Source organism: Mobula hypostoma, chromosome 12 (assembly GCF_963921235.1).
Source record: "Mobula hypostoma chromosome 12, sMobHyp1.1, whole genome shotgun sequence".
NCBI classification, from domain to species: domain Eukaryota; kingdom Metazoa; phylum Chordata; class Chondrichthyes; order Myliobatiformes; family Myliobatidae; genus Mobula; species Mobula hypostoma.
In genome coordinates this window covers 103,607,485-103,626,891 of record NC_086108.1, presented here as the reverse complement: position 1 = coordinate 103,626,891, position 19,407 = coordinate 103,607,485, and the positions used below count along the sequence as shown (strand labels likewise).

At 41.8% G+C, this 19,407-nt stretch overlaps 1 protein-coding gene across 6 annotated transcripts in view; it reads left to right on the top strand.

The window, feature by feature from the left end:
- usp33 (ubiquitin specific peptidase 33) overlaps positions 1–19,407 on the top strand; it is a 156,905-nt gene that overhangs the window by 77,725 nt on the left and 59,773 nt on the right. For 5 of the 6 annotated variants that reach the window (XM_063064734.1, XM_063064733.1, XM_063064732.1 and 2 more), the window contains exons 16-17: positions 92–125; positions 17,324–17,371. In XM_063064734.1, coding sequence (XP_062920804.1) covers positions 92–125; positions 17,324–17,371 — 82 coding nt within the window. The remainder of the gene's footprint in view (positions 1–91; positions 126–17,323; positions 17,372–19,407) is intronic. The other variant, XM_063064737.1, reaches the window with a different exon arrangement.

The following is a 19,407-nucleotide window of genomic DNA, read 5'->3' as shown; positions in this document are numbered from 1 at the left end:
AGAAATCTTTTTATCTTTTATTTAAGCTTTGCTTCTGTGGTGCTGCACATTGATATTTATATCCTTTTGTAAAATTCTTCTGTTTTTCCAGGCGATAACATGTACAGCTGTGAAAAGTGTAAAAAGTAAGTATTGTTCTTTTATTGGATTGCAGATGGGCTGAATGGCCTGTTTCCATGCTGTATGATTCTATGACTAAAGGTACTCTGTAGCCAGTGGTTCTGGAGAGAATTATGGTGGTTTCCCTCTTGGTCAGCTTGTTTTTGACTCATGGAGCTGTACTTGCAATGTGGTAGTTAGAGATGAGCAGGAGGTCTGATGTTGACACTCACTCCTATTCTGCCACTGGGCTCGGCACTTGTCACATGGTCCCTCGGTTTTATGCCAGGTAGGGCCAGCATAAGTCATGTAAGCCCATTCAATCGAATATGGTTGTTCATCCTGATACAAGTGCAGGTAGGTGATTTGTGTAATTTCCTTCATTAGAGAGGAGAAATGCTTGTGTAATTTTTTGTTTTATTTTGCTAGCTTCTCTTAAATGTTCTTAAATCTATTTGAACTGTTTTTAAATGGTCTGATAATGAAAAAAGTTCACTTGACAGCAGTGACTGTCAAAAAAATGTCTGGGTATTGAAACCGCAAGACTGGCAGCCTAGGGCCCAGTCACTACGTGTGACCTGCTCTTCTTTTGCTAAGTTGCCACAACAGGTGGTTTCTCAACTCAGGAATGCCTGTTATGACAATTGCTTTGCTCTTGACTTGACTAAAAGAAGCTGCAGAGAGTGGTAAATACCGCCCAGTCCAAGAAAGATTCATCACTTCCTTCCAACCAGTCCTTTTACAACACATTGCTTCACAAATGTTTGTAGATTCATGAAGGATGCCTGTCACCCTGGCCATTCCTTTCTCGCTGTTTTACCTTCCAGGAGAAGATACAGCAGCTTTGAAAGCCCAGACTTTCAGATTCAGGATATTCAATATTCAGGAGGGATAGACATGAAGGAAGGGGAGGTGGGGTGGCATTGTCCTTCCTTTCTATTGCGTTAATCTCTTGGTTAAAGAAGAGATTAACGCAATAGAAAGGAAGGACATAAACCGGGAAGATGTGGAATCGATATGGGTAGAGCTGCGTAACACTAAGGGGCAGAAGACGCTGGTGGGAGTTGTGTACAGGCCACCTAACAGTAGTAGTGAGGTCGGAGATGGTATTAAACAGGAAATTAGAAATGTGTGCAATAAAGGAACAGCAGTTATAATGGATGACTTCAATCTACATGTAGATTGGGTGAACCAAATTGGTAAAGGTGCTGAGGAAGAGGATTTCTTGGAATGTATGCGGGATGGTTTTTTGAACCAACATGTCGAGGAACCAACTGGAGAGCAGGCTATTCTGGACTGGGTTTTGAGCAATGAGGAAGGGTTAATTAGCGATCTTGTCGTGAGAGGCCCCTTGGGTAAGAGTGACCATAATATGGTGGAATTCTTCATTAAGATGGAGAGTGACATAGTTAATTCAGAAACAAAGGTTCTGAACTTAAAGAGGGGTAACTTTGAAGGTATGAGACGTGAATTAGCTAAGATAGACTGGCAAATGACACTTAAAGGATTGATGGTGGATATGCAATGGCAAGCATTTAAAGGTTGCATGGATGAACTACAACAATTGTTCATCCCAGTTTGGCAAAAGGATAAATCAAGGAAGGTAGTGCACCCGTGGCTGACAAGAGAAATTAGGGATAGTATCAATTCCAAAGAAGAAACATACAAATTAGCCAGAGAAAGTGGCTCACCTGAGGACTGGGAGAAATTCAGAGTTCAGCAGAGGAGGACAAAGGGCTTAATTAGGAAGGGGAAAAAAGATTATGAGAGAAAACTGGCAGGGAACGTAAAAACGGACTGTAAAAGCTTTTATAGATATGTAAAAAGGAAAAGACTGGTAAAGACAAATGTAGGTCCCCTGCAGACAGAAACAGGTGAATTGATTATGGGGAGCAAGGACATGGCAGACCAATTGAATAATTACTTTGGTTCTGTCTTCACTAAGGAGGACATAAATAATCTTCCAGAAATAGTAAGGGACAGAGGGTCCAGTGAGATGGAGGAACTGAGCGAAATACATGTTAGTAGGGAAGTGGTGTTAGGTAAATTGAAGGGATTGAAGGCAGATAAATCCCCAGGGCCAGATGGTCTGCATCCTAGAGTGCTTAAGGAAGTAGCCCAAGAAATAGTGGATGCATTAGTGATAATTTTTCAAAACTCGTTAGATTCTGGGCTAGTTCCTGAGGATTGGAGGGTGGCTAATGTAACCCCACTTTTTAAAAAAGGAGGGAGAGAGAAACCGGGGAATTATAGACCGGTTAGCCTAACGTCGGTGGTGGGGAAACTGCTGGAGTCAGTTATCAAGGATGTGATAACAGCACATTTGGAAAGCGGTGAAACCATCGGACAAAGTCAGCATGGATTTGTGAAGGAAAATCATGTCTGACGAATCTCATAGAATTTTTTGAGGATGTAACTAGTAGAGTGGATAGGGGAGAACCAGTGGATGTGGTATATTTGGATTTTCAAAAGGCTTTTGACAAGGTCCCACACAGGAGATTAGTGTGCAAACTTAAAGCACACGGTATTGGGGGTAAGGTATTGGTGTGGGTGGAGAATTGGTTAGCAGACAGGAAGCAAAGAGTGGGAATAAACGGGACCTTTTCAGAATGGCAGGCGGTGACTAGTGGGGTACCGCAAGGCTCAGTGCTGGGACCCCAGTTGTTTACAATATATATTAATGACTTGGATGAGGGAATTAAATGCAGTATCTCCAAGTTTGCGGATGACACGAAGCTGGGTGGTAGTGTTAGCAGTGAGGAGGATGCTAAGAGGATGCAGGGTGACTTGGATAGGTTGGGTGAGTGGGCCAATTCATGGCAGATGCAATTTAATGTGGATAAATGTGAAGTTATCCACTTTGGTGGCAAAAATAGGAAAACAGATTATTATCTGAATGGTAGCCGATTAGGAAAAGGGGAGGTGCAACGAGACCTGGGTGTCATTATACACCAGTCATTGAAAGTGGGCATGCAGGTACAGCAGGCGGTGAAAAAGGCGAATGGTATGCTGGCATTTATAGCGAGAGGATTCGAGTACAGGAGCAGGGAGGTACTACTGCAGTTGTACAAGGCCTTGGTGAGACCACACCTGGAGTATTGTGTGCAGTTTTGGTCCCCTAATCTGATGAAAGACATCTTTGCCATAGAGGGAGTACAAAGAAGGTTCACCAGATTGATTCCTGGGATGGCAGGACTTTCATATGAACTGGGCTTGTACTCGTTGGAATTTAGAAGATTGAGGGGGGATCTGATTGAAACGTATAAGATGCTAAAGGGATTGGACAGGCTAGATGCAGGAAGATTGTTCCCGATGTTGGGGAAGTCAAGAACGAGGGGCCACCGTTTGAGGATAGAGGGGAAGCCTTTTAGGACCGAGATTAGGAAAAACTTCTTCACACAGAGAGTGGTGAATCTGTGGAATTCTCTGCCACAGGAAACTGTTGAGGCCAGTTCACTGGCTATATTTAAGAGGGAGTTAGATATGGCCCTTGTGGCTATGGGGGTCAGGGGGTATGGAGGGAAGGCTGGGGTGGGGTTCTGAGTTGGATGATCAGCCATGATCATAATAAATGGCGGTGCAGGCTCGAAGGGCCGAATGGCCTACTCCTGCACCTATTTTCTATGTTTCTATTCAAGAACAGCTTCTCTCCACTGCTATTAGACGTATGAAATAATCACCTCTTTCACACCCACTTCCTGCTGGTGCTGCCATGTTTTGGTTCTCCCTCTCTTGGTTATTCCATTATTGTAACCTTGGGTTTCTTTTAGCACCTTTTTCAGATTATACTGCAATTTGCTGTTTAGTACTCGTCACACCCTGCTACTCTGAGTCCTTTGTAAAAAGGATTTTCATTGCTGCCCTCATCAAAAATAAAAACAAGCTGCTGCAGGAAATCCAGCTGGTTAGGTGGCATCTGCAGGAAATCAGCTGGTTAAGTGGCATATGTACAGACAAAGGCATAGTTACAAAAGGTAAACATGGCTGCAAGAAAATCATGGCAGGAGCACCAATATCAGCTTGGCTTTAGCTTAAATATATAGATTTTTGTCATAGTATGTGCACCCACTCGTCAATATTCCAATGCTACTTTCTATTCTAAGCTTGACCTGGGGTTTACTGAGCATTTCTCAAACCTTCTTTAGCTAACCACTAATTGTCTCACTTAAATATATGAACATTGCTCAGGAGGCCAGCTTTGATTGGCATCCCTAGCTAAGCTATGTGGTGATGGAAGTGAGCTGTCTTATTGAACTGTTAGTCTTTAAGATGAGGCTGCTGTCAAAATGCTATTTGGTAGAAAGGTATATGATTGTGATTTACTTTATGATTTACTAGCTACATAATTGTAATTTTGTGGAATGGAAATTTGTAATAAAGGTATCAGAGAAGAACTGAACCTGAAGAGGACGACTCTAGGAACAGGAGAACATGCTTGGAAGTAGAGATAATCAGAATCAGGTTGATTATCACTGATATGTCATGAAATTTGTTGTTATCCAGCATTAGTACAGTATGGTGATTGTCCAATGATGACTGGAAGCCAGTGCAGTAAAGTTTTTAAAGCGGGAAAGTGGATCTGCCTTTCTGGACATTGGATCTCGCTGTAGATCTCCTCCACCCAGTCCGTCAGAGCTGACTGCACATGCTAGGACAGGCATGGGGTATGAGACACACCGGCTATCCTCACCTGGTTTAGCCTACCTGTTGAAGCAGTGTACTGGGGGGTAGCCACTGTGACACGCTAACAACTACTTGGAATCAGTGCAGTACAATACATAAAATATACTATAAATTACAAAAATAAGTATATATTTAAAAAATAAGTAATACAAAGAGAGAGCAAAAATAGTGAGCCAATCAGAAACGAGAGAAAATCTGCAGATGCTGGAAATCCAAGCAACACAAACAAAATGCTGGAGGATCTCCAGCATTTTATATGTCTTGACTTATATTTTCTTTTTCTCTTTAAGCTTTGTACTGTTAATGGTATGGTTCTGTAGTTGATTGGTGAAAGAGATACAGGGTTGGAGAAGGGGGAATCTGATTGTAGAAAACAGAAGGTCATGGAGGAAAGAAAAAGGGGGAAGGAGTGAGGTGGTGTTCATGGGTTCATTGTCCATTCAGAAATTTGATGACAGAGGAGAGGAAGTTAATCCCTGTATCTCCTCCCTGATGATAGTAATGAGTTGACATGACCAGGGTAAAGGGGTCTTTGATGATGGATGCTGCCTTGATGGTGAGGAGGCTAGTGCCCACGAAGGAGCTGGCTAAGACTACAATCCTCTGCAAGGTTTTTTTTTATCTTGTGTAATGGCCTTGCCAAACCAGATGAGCGATGCAATCAGTTCGAATACTCTCCACAGTACACCTGTAGAAATGTGCTGGACTCCTAATGAAATATAGTCACTGGCATGTCTTCTTCATAATTGCATCAATATGTTGTGCCCAGGATAGGTCTTACGGGACGTTGACACCCAGGAACTGTGTATGTGTACTCGACTTCCCCTTTGTGAAACCTTACATCAACTCCTTGATCTTCCTGACTGTAGTGGTTATTTGAACTCAAACTAAAGCTGCTCAGAGTCTGAGTAGGATGAGGTTGTACTGTATGACGTGCTCCTAAAATAACGGATTTCCAAATTGAAAAAAGTACATTTGATCATTCATTACAAAACCAGCAAAGACGAGCAATCTTGTAGTGATTTTTTAAAATAACTAATTAAACTAAAGCTAGCAATGTAACGGTCTAATTAGTGATCAAATAACATAATAGAGAAATTAACAATCAACAAGAGTATCTTCAGCAGTCGCCTCGAATTCAACTAGACTAAACAACCTGAAGACAAAGCGTCAATGTGTAACTATGCTCATTCCCTTCTACCCGCCTCAACCCTACTAGATGGGCCAAAGGGCCACTTCTGTGCAGTACTTCTCTAACCCATGTGAAAAAGTACCCATAATAAACGCACAACACAAAATACAATATAGACAGACAGAAAATAGATGCGCAGCGTTGTGCAAGGTTGTTGTTGTGACACTACTCAACCAGCCAATCTAATCATAAGTTAATTAGAAATTATGAAGAGAAACCCCATATGGTTGTTCCTTTAGACATGTAAACTTTTTTTTTAAATGAAGGCTATCCAAAAATATGCAAGCATAGACTGTGAGAATAATAAGAAGAGCTTCTTCCCCTCTATCATCGAATTTCTGAATGGACTATAAACACATGAACACTACCTCACTGCTTTTGCTCTCTCTCTACACTACTTATTTATTTTTTAATGTGTACTTACTTTTGTAAAGGGGAAGCATCCACATGGAGTAATACAAAGACAGTAAATGCATTTCTGTACAACCAATTCAATTGATCAATCATGCAGTCTGTTACAAGGTCTTGTGACAAGTGAGGTTTATTGTCATTTTAGATATATATATATATAAAACATAAGTAATGTATACAGAAACGAGACAATGTTTCTTTGAATCAGGATGTAAAACACATAACACCTATGAAGTTAAGGATGAAATCTACAGAGCTACCGATGAATCACACATACATAACAAACTAAAGTGTATCAATGTTAAATATTGTAAGGTACGGAATAGATTAACCAGTGACACTTCGAATGTGATGCAGCCATAGTTCAGAAGCCTGATGACCTGGGGGAAGAAATTACTTCCCATCCTGACTGTTCCTGCTTTTATGCATTGTAGTCTTTTGCCTAATGGTAAAAAGTCAAAGAGGATGCTGGATGGATGGGTTAGTATTAGTATTAATAATAATACTAATGGCCCTGTGTATACAGCACTCCTGATAAATGTCCCCGATGGATGGTAGGGAGACCCCTATGATCCTCTCCGCTGTTCTCACAGTCCATTGTAGGGACTTCAGGTCCAATGCTTGACGTCCCATACCAGATGGAGATGCAACTTGCCAGGATGCTCTCAATGGAGCTCCTGTAAAATGTAGTTAGGATGAGGGCTATGAGCCTTGCTTGCGTTAACCTTCTTCGGAAGTGGAGGCGTTGCTGCGCCGCCTTATTCAGGGAGCTGATGTTAAGGGACCAGGTGAGGTCATCCGCGATGTGAACTCCCAGGAAATTGGTCCACTTAACTTTCTCTACAGAGGAGCTGTGTATTCGCAGAGGGGATGGTTCAACTACACCTTCCTGAAGTCCACAATGATTTAACCATAGAACCAGAGAAACTACAGCACAGAAACAGGCCTTTTGGCCCTTCTTGGCTGTGCCGAACCATTTTCTGCCTAGTCCCACTGACCTGCACACAGACCATATCCCTCCATACCCCTCCCATCCATGTATCTGTCCAATTTATTCTTAAATGTTAAAAAAGAACCCGCATTTACCACCTCATCTGGCAGCTCATTCCATACTCCCACCACTCTCTGTGTGAAGAAGCCCCCCCCTAATGTTCCCTTTAAACTTTTCCCCCCTCACCCTTAACCCATGTCCTCTGGTTTTTTTCTCCCCTTGCCTCAGTGGAAAAAGCCTGCTTGCATTCACTCTATCTATACCCATCATAATTTTATATACCTCTATCAAATCTCCCCTCATTCTTCTACGCTCCAGGGAATAAAGTCCTAACCTATTCAACCTTTCTCTGTAACTGAGTTTCTCAAGTCCCAGCAACAACCTTGTAAACCTTCTCTGTACTCTTTCAACCTTATTTATATCCTTCCTGTAATTTGGTGACCAAAACTGAACACAATACTCCAGATTTGGCCTCACCAATGCCTTATACAACCTCATCATAACATTCCAGCTCTTATACTCAATACTTCGATTAATAAAGGCCAATGCACCAAAAGCTCTCTTTATGACCCTATCTACCTGTGACGCCACTTTTAGGGAATTTTGTATCTGTATTCCCAGATCCTTCTGTTCCACTGCACTCCTCAGTGCCTTACCATTAATCCTGTATGTTCTACCTTGGTTTGTCCTTCCAACGTGCAATACCTCACACTTGTTTGCATTAAACTCCATCTGCCATTTTTCAGCCCATTTTTCCAGCTGGTCCAAGTCCCTCTGCAGGCTCTGAAAACCTTCCTCGCTGTCTACTACACCTCCCATCTTTGTATCATCAGCAAATTTGCTGATCCAATTTACCACATTATCATCCAGATCATTGATATAGATGACAAATAACAATGGACCCAGCACTGATCCCTGTGGCACACCACTAGTCACAGGCCTCCACTCGGAGAAGCAATTCTCTACTGCCACTCTTTGGCTTCTTCCATTGAGCCAATGTCTGATCCAATTTACCACCTCTGCATGTATACATAGCGACTGAATTTTCCTAACTAACCTCCCATGCAGGACCTTGTCAAAGGCCTTACTGAAGTCCATGTAGACAATATCCACTGCCTTCCCTTCATCCACTTTCCTGGTAACCTCCTCGAAAAACTCCAATAGATTGGTCAAACATGACCTACCACGCACAAAGCCATGTTGACCCTCCCTAATAAGTCCCTGTCTATCCAAATGCTTGTAGATTCTGTCTCTTAGTACTCCCTCCAATAACTTACCTACTACCGACATTAAATTTACCGGCCTATAATTTCCCGGATTACTTTTCGATCCTTTTTTAAACAACTGAACAACATGAGCCACTCTCCAATCCTCCGGCACCTCACCTGTAGACAGCGACATTTTAAATATTTCTGCCAGGGCCCCTGCAATTTCAACACCAGTCTCCTTCAAGGTCCGAGGGAACATCCTGTCAGGTCCAGGGGATTTATCCACTTTAATTTTCCTCAAGACAGCAAGGACCTCCTCCTTTTCGATCTGTACAATTTCCATGATCTCACTACTTGTTTCCCCTAATTCCATAGACTTCATGCCAGTTTCCTTAGTAAATACAGACGCAAAAAACCTATTTAAGATCTCCCCCATTTCCTTTGGTTCCGCACATAGCCGACCACTCTGATCTTCAAGAGGACCAATTTTATCCCTTACAATCCTTTTGCTCTTAATATACCTGTAAAAGCTCTTTGGATTATCCTTCACTTTGACTGCCAATGCAACCTCATGTTTTCTTTTAGCACTCCTGATTTCTTTTTTTAAGTATTTTCTTGCACTTCTTATACTCCTCAAGCACCTTATTTACTCCCTGCTTCCTATACATGTCATACAACTCCCTTTACTTCTTTATCAGAGTTGCAATATCCCTTGAGAACCAAGGTTCCTTATTCCTATTCACTTTGCCTTTAATCCTGACAGGAACATACAAATTCTGCACTCTCAAAATTTCTCCTTTGAAGGCTTCCCACCTACCGATCACATCCTTGCCGGAGAACAACCTGTCCCAATCCACGCTTTTTAGATCCTTTCTCATTTCTTCAAATTTGGCCTTCTTCCAGTTAAGAACCTCAACCCTAGGACCAGATCTATCCTTGTCCATGATCAAGTGTTATGATCACTGGAACCAAAGTGCTCCCCTACACAGACTTCCGTCACTTGTCCTAACTTGTTTCCTAACAGGAGATCCAATATTGCATCCCCTCTAGTTGGTCCCTCTATATATTGATTTAGAAAACTTTCCTGAACACATTTTACAAACTCTAAACCATCTAGACCCCTAACAGTATGGGAGTCCCAAGCAATATATGGAAAATTAAAATCCCCTACCACCACAACTTTATGTTTCCTGCAGTTGCTTGCTATTTCCCTGCAGATTTGCTCTTCCAATTCTCGTTGACTATTGGGTGGTCTGTAATACAATCCCACTAATGTGGCCATACCTTTCCTGTTTCTCAGCTCCACCCATAAGGACTCAGTAGACAAGCCCTCTAATCTGTCCTGCCTGAGCACTGCTGTAATATTTTCCCTAACAAGCAATGCTACTCCCCCACCTTTCATTCCTCTGCCTCGATCACATCTGAAACATCGGAACCCTGGAATATTAAGCTGCCAGTCCTGCCCCTCCTGTAGCCAAGTTTCACTAATTGCTATAACGTCATAATTCCACGTGTCAATCCACGCCCTCAACTCATCCCTGCAATACTCCTAGCATTGAAATATATACACCTCAGAAGATTTTTACCACCATTCACAACCTTTCTATTAGCTGATTTGCTTGAACTTTTAACAACATTTATTTTCACCCCAGCCACACTGTCAGCTCTGGCACTCTGGTTCCCATCCCCCTGCAAATCTAGTTTAAAGCCTCTCCAACAGCACTAACAAACCTCCCTGAAAGGATATTGGTCCCCTTGATCTTTTCCACGTTCAGGCTTGGGTTGTTCTTCTCACACCAATCCATCAGCTGCTCCACTTCCTCCCTATACTCCGTCTCAACCTCATTCTTGATGAGGCCAACCACTGTTGTGTCATCCACAAACTTGATAGCGTGGTTTGAACTTGACCGTGTTATCAAGTTTGTGAATGATTCACCAGTGTGACATGGTCACGCGTCAGCAGTGTGAACAGGAGCAGACTGAGCACACAGCCTTGGAAAGCGCCAGCGCTTAGCATGATGGGATGAGAGACTTTGCTGCCTGCACGGACTGACTGTTGCCTTACTTTTAAGTCCAGTATCCAATTGCAGAGGGAGGTATTGAGACCCAGTGAGGACAGTTTCCCCACCAGCTTTTGGGGTATAATGGTGTTGAACACCAAACTGAAGTCTATAAACAGCAGACTGGCATATGAGACCTCATTTTTCAGTTGGGACAGGATAGAGTGGAGGAGAGAGGCTATTGCATCATCAGTGGATCAACTTGAGTGAGCAGTGAACTGGAAAGGGTCCAATGTAGTCAGGAGAAAGGCCTTAATGTGCTCCTTGACCAGCCGCTCAAAGCATTTCATCATAGTTGATGTTAATGCCACCGGAAGATAGTCGTTTAGGTAGGATGCTATCGCTCCCTTTGGCACTGGAATAATGGTTGCCACCTTGTAGACTGAGGGGAAATATATCGGTCAGCTGGGCTGCGCAGTCTTTCAGAACCCAACCTGGTATATTATTGTGTCCTGCAGCTTTGAGTGGGTTGACTGTGGCCAGGGTCTTCCTCATCTCAGCTTCAGCCAGATGGAGTGTCTGCTCTCCTGGAGGGAGGGGTTCCTTTCTCACCAGCACTTTGTTCTGTGCATAGAATACATTCAGCCTCTCAGGGAGTGAAGCATCCTGGTCACCGATTCACAGGGTAGACTTGTAGTCTGCTGCCAGTCTGCTGTTTATAGCCTCTGGATTCCCGGCCACATGCGCCTTGTGTCTCTGGGATCACAGAAGTGACTGTAAATTTTCTGAGAATGCTCCCATTTCGCGTTTCTGATGGAGTGGAAAAGCACAGTTTTTGAGAGCTATCCCTGTGAGCTGTCACGTCTGCCTATTTCAAAGCAGCACCACAATCCCTCAGCCTGACACAGACCTTTGTAGTGAGCCATGCTGCTGATTTGCCCTCACCCGCATGTGTTTTGTGATGATAATAGTATACTGCTCTATGTAGCTGGTCACAGAATCCACATATTTCTCAATGTTAGCATGGTTGTCATAAGTAGCAGCCTTGCTGAACATTTTCTGTTCTTATTATCAAAGCAGTCCTGCAGTGCAGAGATTGCACCCTCAGGTCTGGTTTTCATCACCTTTAGAATTGGTTTGACCCGTTTGATCACTGTTCTGTATGCAGGAATTAACATCACAGATAAGTGATCTGAGATCACTTGTACAGTGGAAGCAATGACCAGAGTATCAGCACTGCAGCAACAGCAAAATAAAGCTGATAGATTTTCAAGAAAGGTACAGAGATCATTTAAAGAAAATAGTGTCGGAACTACCACTGTATATGATTTAAATAAACAGAAAGACAAGTTACTGAAGTTTTATAGTGACAGTGACGTTCTACATTTATTCCAATAAGTCATTTACCATGTGTTTGATTCGGTTCATTTGAAGCTGTATATTTTTATGTTTTATTGAATGTTTTTGTTGGAAATAAATTTTTTTCTTGTCATTATTCCCTAAACAATACAGTATAACAACTATTTACATAGCAGTTACATGGTATTAGGTATTATAAGTAAACTAGAGATGATTTAATACAGGAGGATGTGCGTAGGTTTGGTGCGCCGCCGGGTCCTAAAGTCCACCGCATTGAGACAGGTTAAATAAGGGACTTGAGCATATTGTTTTTTGGTATCAGGGGTGGGGGGGTGGGTTCTGAAATCCAAAAAATTCTATATTCCGAAATGCAACTGGCCCCAAGGATTTCGGGTAAGGCACTGTGGACCTGTATTCCTGAGAGAGGGATGAGTGTAAATTGGGTATTTAAAAAGTTACAAAATCTATACAATAATGGAAACAAACTGTATTCTTTCCACAAATTTTTTAATTGATGGGATACAGCATGACTCCAGCTAGTTATTCAAAAAAAAACCATGGTTTGATGCAGGGCAGTGTAGCAGTTAGCGCATTGCTTTACAGTCCCAGCCAGTGATTACCGATTGGGGTTCAATTCCTGCCACTGTCTGTAAGGAGTTTGTGCATTCTGCCTGTGTCGGTTTCCTTTGTGTACTCTACTACTATGCTCCAAAGATACATGGTTAGAGTAAGGATTGGTGAGTTGTGGGCATGCTATGTTGGCACTGGAAGCGTGGCGACACTTGCACACTGCAATTCTCGCTGATTCGATTTGATGCAAACAACGCATTTCACTGTATGTACATGTGACAGATGAAGCAAAAGCCAGAGCACTTTTATATAACTAAAGTTTTCTGGAGCACTTTGGAGGTTGGCTAATGGTGTGTGTCAACAGAAAAGCAGATTATTGATTTAAGACTGCAGCCATTGATTGGGACTGAGCAGCAGTAAACTGAACTTTGGCAAGAGATAACAGGGGAAGGGTCTTTGACATTCACAAGGTGAAAAAAGGACCCTGTATATGTAAATGATCTGTACAAGAAGATACTAGTTCAGAGAGGCAAAAGAATATTTTAACACCCATATCAGGAAGACGTACAGATACAGTACACTCAGTTATCACTTTATTAGCTACAGTAACCTCCTGTAGCTAATAAAGTGTCCACTGAGTGTATGTTCGTGTTCTTCTGCTGTCGCTCATCCATTCTGAGGTTCAACATATAGTGCGTTCAGAGGTGCTCTTCTGCACATCACTGTTGTAATGCGTGGTTATTTGGGTTACTGACCTCTTCCTGCCAGTTTGAACCAGTCTGGCCATTCTCTTCTGACCTCTCTCTAACAAGGCATTTTCATCCACTGAACTGCCACTCACTGGGTGTTTTTTTTTGTATTTTGCACTATTCTTTGTAAACTATATACTGGTATGCATTAAAATTCCAGGAAATCAGCAGTTTCTGAGGTACTCAAACCACCCTGTATGGCAGCAACAATCATTCCATGGTCAGAGTCTCTTAGATCACATTTCTTTCCCATTTTGATATTTGGTCTGAACAACAAATGAACCTCTTAACCATGCCTACATGCTTTTATGCATTGAGTTGCTGCCACATGATTGATTAATTAAATATTTGCATTAACAAGCAGGTGTACCAAATAAAGTGGCCACTGAGTGTAGTTAACTTCTAGATAGCGGTGGAGAAATGAGATTAAGCACTGGATTGATCTTTAAGTTTGTTGATGATGCCACTGTTATCGTCCAGACCAACAGTGATGAGATAGAGCACAGGAAACAAATCATGAACCTTGTGCCATGGTGTCAGAACAACAACCCAGTCCTTCAGTAAGATACAAATGTTCGTTTTGATTTAAGGAACCTGGGGATGGTTGGGAGGGTGAACACAATGCTGTCCTCATCAACGGAGCTGCCGTAGAGATGGTCAACAGCACAACTTTCCTTTGCATCCATATCACAACAACCTGTTCTGCTCCCATTACACTGCAGTGATTAGGAAGGGGTGGCACAGTGGTGTAGCAGCTAGCATATTGCTGTTATAGCACCAGTGACCTGGGTTCGATTCCCACCACTGTCTGTAGGAAGTTTGTGCGTTTTCCTCCAGACCGTACGGGATAGTAGGCTAATTGTTCACACGCATGCATTTGGGCAGTGCAGGTACATTGGGCCAGAAGGGCCTGTTACCATGCTGTTGTATCTTTAAATTAAAGAATCACTGCCTGGGCATCCAAGACGATTTGGCATATTTGCGAGTATTCTCTCAAACCTCTATAGATGTGAGATAAAATGTATCCTGATGGGTTGTATGTCAATTTGGTGTGGCAATTACTCTGCCCTCAACTAAAGTAACCTGCAGTGGGTGGTAACCACAGGCTAGTCCATTACAGGCTTGTCACTTCCTTCCATCCAGTCCATTTTAACAATACATTGTTTCATGTACGCTTGTAGATTCTGTTGTGTATTTAATCTTTCAGTAATATTTGATTAATTTTGTATATAAATTATTTGCTTATGCATTCTTATTCATTTCAATAATTCATTACAGGTTATATACAAATGCGTGAACTGCATACGTCATCATGCTACCATATAATATGTGTGTTCCTCCCTTAAAAGTAAACTAGAAGTTAGACCCGCATTCCTGGACTCCCATGTCTTCCTTTGAATTAGTTTAATGTTTTGAAATTACAAAACATAACATTGGCGGTGAGGTATTTTTAAAATAAATCCGAGAAGGGAATCAACCTACTGAAGCTCAGCATGAAGTTCGGGCTAAAAAAAAAACAGCAAGAGGCTTTTGAGTTACAAAAGGCAGTGCAATATGTGTTCTTTGGAAGGGAAAACATGTTTGAGATTTTTTTTAAGTTAGAAAACGGAAGAATTCATGCGTTCGTAAATAGTCAGTACTGGGTGATAATCATTTTTTAAAAAAAGAGCAGAAATGGCTGGCTGGAAAGATTGATATGTTTGATTGCTCAACGGGTATTTGGCTCATGTATACCGAGCTAATTCAACAATATTTTGTAGCGAATAAAGTAGCCAATGAGAAATGAATACCAATTTTGCTGAGTGCATTGGGTTTAAAGCCATAAAGGCTCCAACCAAACCAGCAGAAATTACCTTTATTGATATTGTCAAAGTAGTGCAGGAACATTTAGAACCAAACCCATCATTTATTGCAGAACACTTTCAGTTTCATAAGCAGAATCAAAAGGAAGGGGAGTCCATTCCTGTGTACGTGACTGAATTGAAGCGATTGTCTGAATATTGACAGTTTGGTAATAGGCTTAATAATACACTAAGGTCACTTAGTTTGTGGAATTTTACAAGAAAATATTCAAAAATGGCTCCTAACTGAAGCACAACTTACATTTAAAAGAGCAGTTGAAATTGCTGTTTCAATGGAAACCACAGACAGAGATGCAAATGAGTTGGAGTCAGGAATGAAAGTGAGCATGAACAAAATTACAATGTCTAAACAGAAACCGGCCTGGCCAGACAAATTGTGTTGCAGCAGGAACTCTTGTTCTCCAAACAAATGTAAGTTTAAAGGTTAAACGTGTAGAAAATGCAATAAAGTAGGACTTGTACAAAGAGCATGTTGTACAGATAAAAATAAGTGAACTACTCAGAAATGAGAAAAAGATAAAAAGTTACATTGCTGTTTCAAAGACAGCACTAATCTGCAGACTGTTGATGAAAAATTTGATAATGATGAGAGTGATGCTGGGCTGGGTTCCCTTGAGAGTTACAATGTGAAAATTAACAATAAACAAGCAATATGGCTTATGGCAGAAGTGAATGGCAAATTAATTTAAATGGAATTGGACTCTGGTTTGGCTGTTTCAGTGATTCCACAAAATGAATTTGAGAGGCATTTCAAAAATACTGCAGATATCCAACAAAGAACTTATACTGAAGAAAAAATAGCTTCTGTGGGAATGACGTTCATGACAGTGAAATACAATAACTAACAAGCCAATTGAGCTTGTATATGGTAAAAACAGGAGGGCCAGTGTTGTGGGGACATGATTGGCTGAGACAACTACAACTTGATTGGAGATCTAAACACAATTTGCATACCATAACCCTTGCAATGAAGCCAACTGAAAGAGAATTAAGAAAGGAACTGGACGATGCCACGGCTGTCTCCATGCCAAACACCATGAGCTGTTGCCCAAAAGAGTACAAAGAGGTGTTGGTGCCGATCTCTGTGCTTCTGGGTGAAAAGTATATTGGATCAAGGAAGGACCATGCTGCTCAGAGGAAGCAGGAAACTGGTGAAAGCTGTGGTCCAACTACAATATTTTTTATTGGTGACTTATCTTAATCAGGCAGTTACTTGTGAATGTGGCTTGGCTTTAATCTGGAAGAGAGTTGCAAGAATTTGGCTTTTGTGAGTATAAAGTACCAGAATCTGCTGTTTAAGATTATTGCTTGAACTTCAAGTGGGAGACAAAAAGCTACTTGTAAAAGTAGATGCAAAGACCAAACCCAGCTAGATGAATAGAAGACCATAAAGAAAGGAGTCGATGGAGATACAAAAACAGAGGATTCATCAGATGATGTTGTGGATGAGGAAACAAAGAGGAGAGATCAGATCATGAAGGGAGCAATAGAAGAATTAATAAGAAAAATACTCCAGTGAACTAAATGCACCTTCCCAATATCAAGAAGCACAAACTAGAAGAAGAAAAAGGAAGGAAAACGAAAGGTGGCTACATCTGTCAGAACCACTTCCTACAATCTCAGTCATCTCCTACAACCACCATGGAGGAGGCCCCAAAGCCTGAGATTGTTTCACAGCCACAAGTCTCACTTGCCAAGCCAAGTGATCCCCCTTGTCTGGAAAGACTTTATCCCACATGAGTAAGAAATCCTCCACAACGACCGTCTTTAAGCCTGAATGGGATCATTTAAAAATTAACTGTGCTGTATATAGTAGTTGTTTTATATGGTACACTGTTTATATAGTTGAGACAAATTCTCTTTTGAGTTGGAGCTTATAACTAAGCGGGGAGGAGTGTTGTGTATTTAATGTTTCAGTAATATTTGAATAATCTTGTATATACTATATTGTTGGATTGTTTACTTGTTTAAATATTCGTTTTGGGTTATATTTATAAATACGTGAATTGCATACATCATCATGTTTCCAGGTGATATATGCGTGTCCCCCTTAAAAGTAAACTCGAAGTTAGACCCGCATTCCTGGACTCCTGTGTCTTCCTTTGAATTAGTTTAATGCTTTGAAGTTACAAAACATGAAAGATTCATCAAGGATGCCTGCCACCTTGGCCATTCCTTTTTCTCTCTTCTACCTTCCAGGAGAAGATACAGGAGCTTGAAAGCCCGGATGTCCAGACTTAAGAACAGGTTTACCCCCACTGCTATTAGACTTCTGAAATAATCACCTCTTTTACATCCTCTTACTGGTGGTGCTGCTATGTTTAAGTAGTTTTAGTTCACCTTTTCTTGGTTATTTTGTCTTTGTCACTGCTTTATTCCTTTTAGCACTATTTCAGATTGCACAACAATCTTTGCATCATTCTGCTGTTTAGCACTCATTGCTGTATTTAATGTTACTGTGTGCACTGTTTACACTGAGTTACTCATGAAAAGGAATTTTATTGCTGCTGTATATAGTAAGCTAATTGAAGCCATTGTTTAAAAATACAGTTGGTAAGGTGGCATCTGTGGAGGTAAAATCATAGTCGACGCTTTGAGTCGAAAAGTCCTGATGCACTATTGAGACCCAATCTCTTTGCTTCCAAGGATGCTGCCTGACCTACTGAGTACTTCCAGCAGCTTTTTTTCACACCTGAAATCCCAGCATCTGCAGTTTCTTGGTGAAGAGGAGCAAGATGTTTTTGTCGCAATTGTATTCTGGTTTTGCGGGTTTTGAGGTGACTAATGTAGGAAACTATGGGTTCTCCCATAGGTAGGAATTGCCTGGCATTAGTTTGTGGGGTGATGGACTTCTTCCATTGTACATGTTGAGTTTCTGTGTACTCCTGATCCATGGATTCAATGTTTTCAAAATAATCCTGAATGTTGCCTCTCTGCTTTGAGCTTGAGTCAGTAAATACAGAAGTTTGTTTGTTTGTTGATTTATTTTGAGATACAGCGTGGAATAGTCCCTTTTGGCCCTTTAAGCCACACCACCAAGAACCTACTGATTTAACCCTTGCCCAAAGACCAATTAACCTACTAACTGGTACGTCCTTTGACTGTGGGAAGAAACAGGAGCATCTGGAGGAAGCACATTCATTCACGGGGAGGGCAAACAAGCCCCTTATAGATGATGTCCGAATTGAACTTCAAGCTCTGATGCCCTGAGCTGTAATAGCATTGTACTAGCTACTACGCTAACGTGTGCATGTTGCGTTTTTTACCCAGAGAAATTGTGGCTACATCCCTGAAGCACCAGCTCCATTCATCTTTACCTGCCACAGAGCTCAGAGTTTCGGGTGTACAGTGTTAGGCAAGCCCATGATGTGGCTTCCTCAGAGAGCTAACCATGTATTATGGCCAAGTGGTTAAGGCGTTCGACTAGTGACCTGAAATTTGTGAGTTCGAGCCCCAGCTGAGGCAATGTGTTGTGTCCTTGAGCAAGGCACTTCACCACACATTGCTCTGCGACGACACCAGTGCCAGGCTGTATGGGTCCTAATGACCTTCCTTTGTTCAACATCGGTGTCGTGGAGAGGGGAGACTTGTAGCATGGGCAACTGCTGGTCGTCAATACAACCTTGCCCAGGCCGGCGCCCTGGAGAGTGAAGACTTTCCAGGCACAGATCCATGGTCTCGCAAGACTAACGGATGTCTTAAGTATAGATTGATTATGAATGAACCATCTGGGAGAGTTAACCTTTCTTGTCCATATTCATCTCGCCCATAGTTTGGAAAATAGCAAATAACTCCTTCAGTGTTTTATTGGATAAACAGTACTGCAGCTATAAGCAACACACACAAAATTCTGGAGGAGCTCATCAAGTCAGGCAGCATTTATGGAGGGGAATAAACAGTTGCTGTTTCAGACCAGGATACTTTATCAGGACTCAGCCCAAAGCGCCAACTGTTTATTCCCCTCCATAGATGCTGCCTGACTTGCTGAGCTCCTCTAGCATTTTGTGTGTTGCTCGAGATTTCCAGCATGTGCAGAACCTCTTGACTCTGAGGCAATAAGGCCTGTGAGGCTGAGGTGATTAAAAACGTTACTCAGGTTGCTGGGAGTCTTGCACATAATGACAGTGGTGGGGTACAGGGAATATCTGTGCGCTCCTCCAATGAGTTGAATTGTCTGGATAAATAAGTTGTGAATTTTGCCTCGGGGAAATTAAATGGTTGATGGCATTCACTGGAAGGTGGATTGTATATTGTCTGTGGGAAATACAATTACTTTTGTTTCC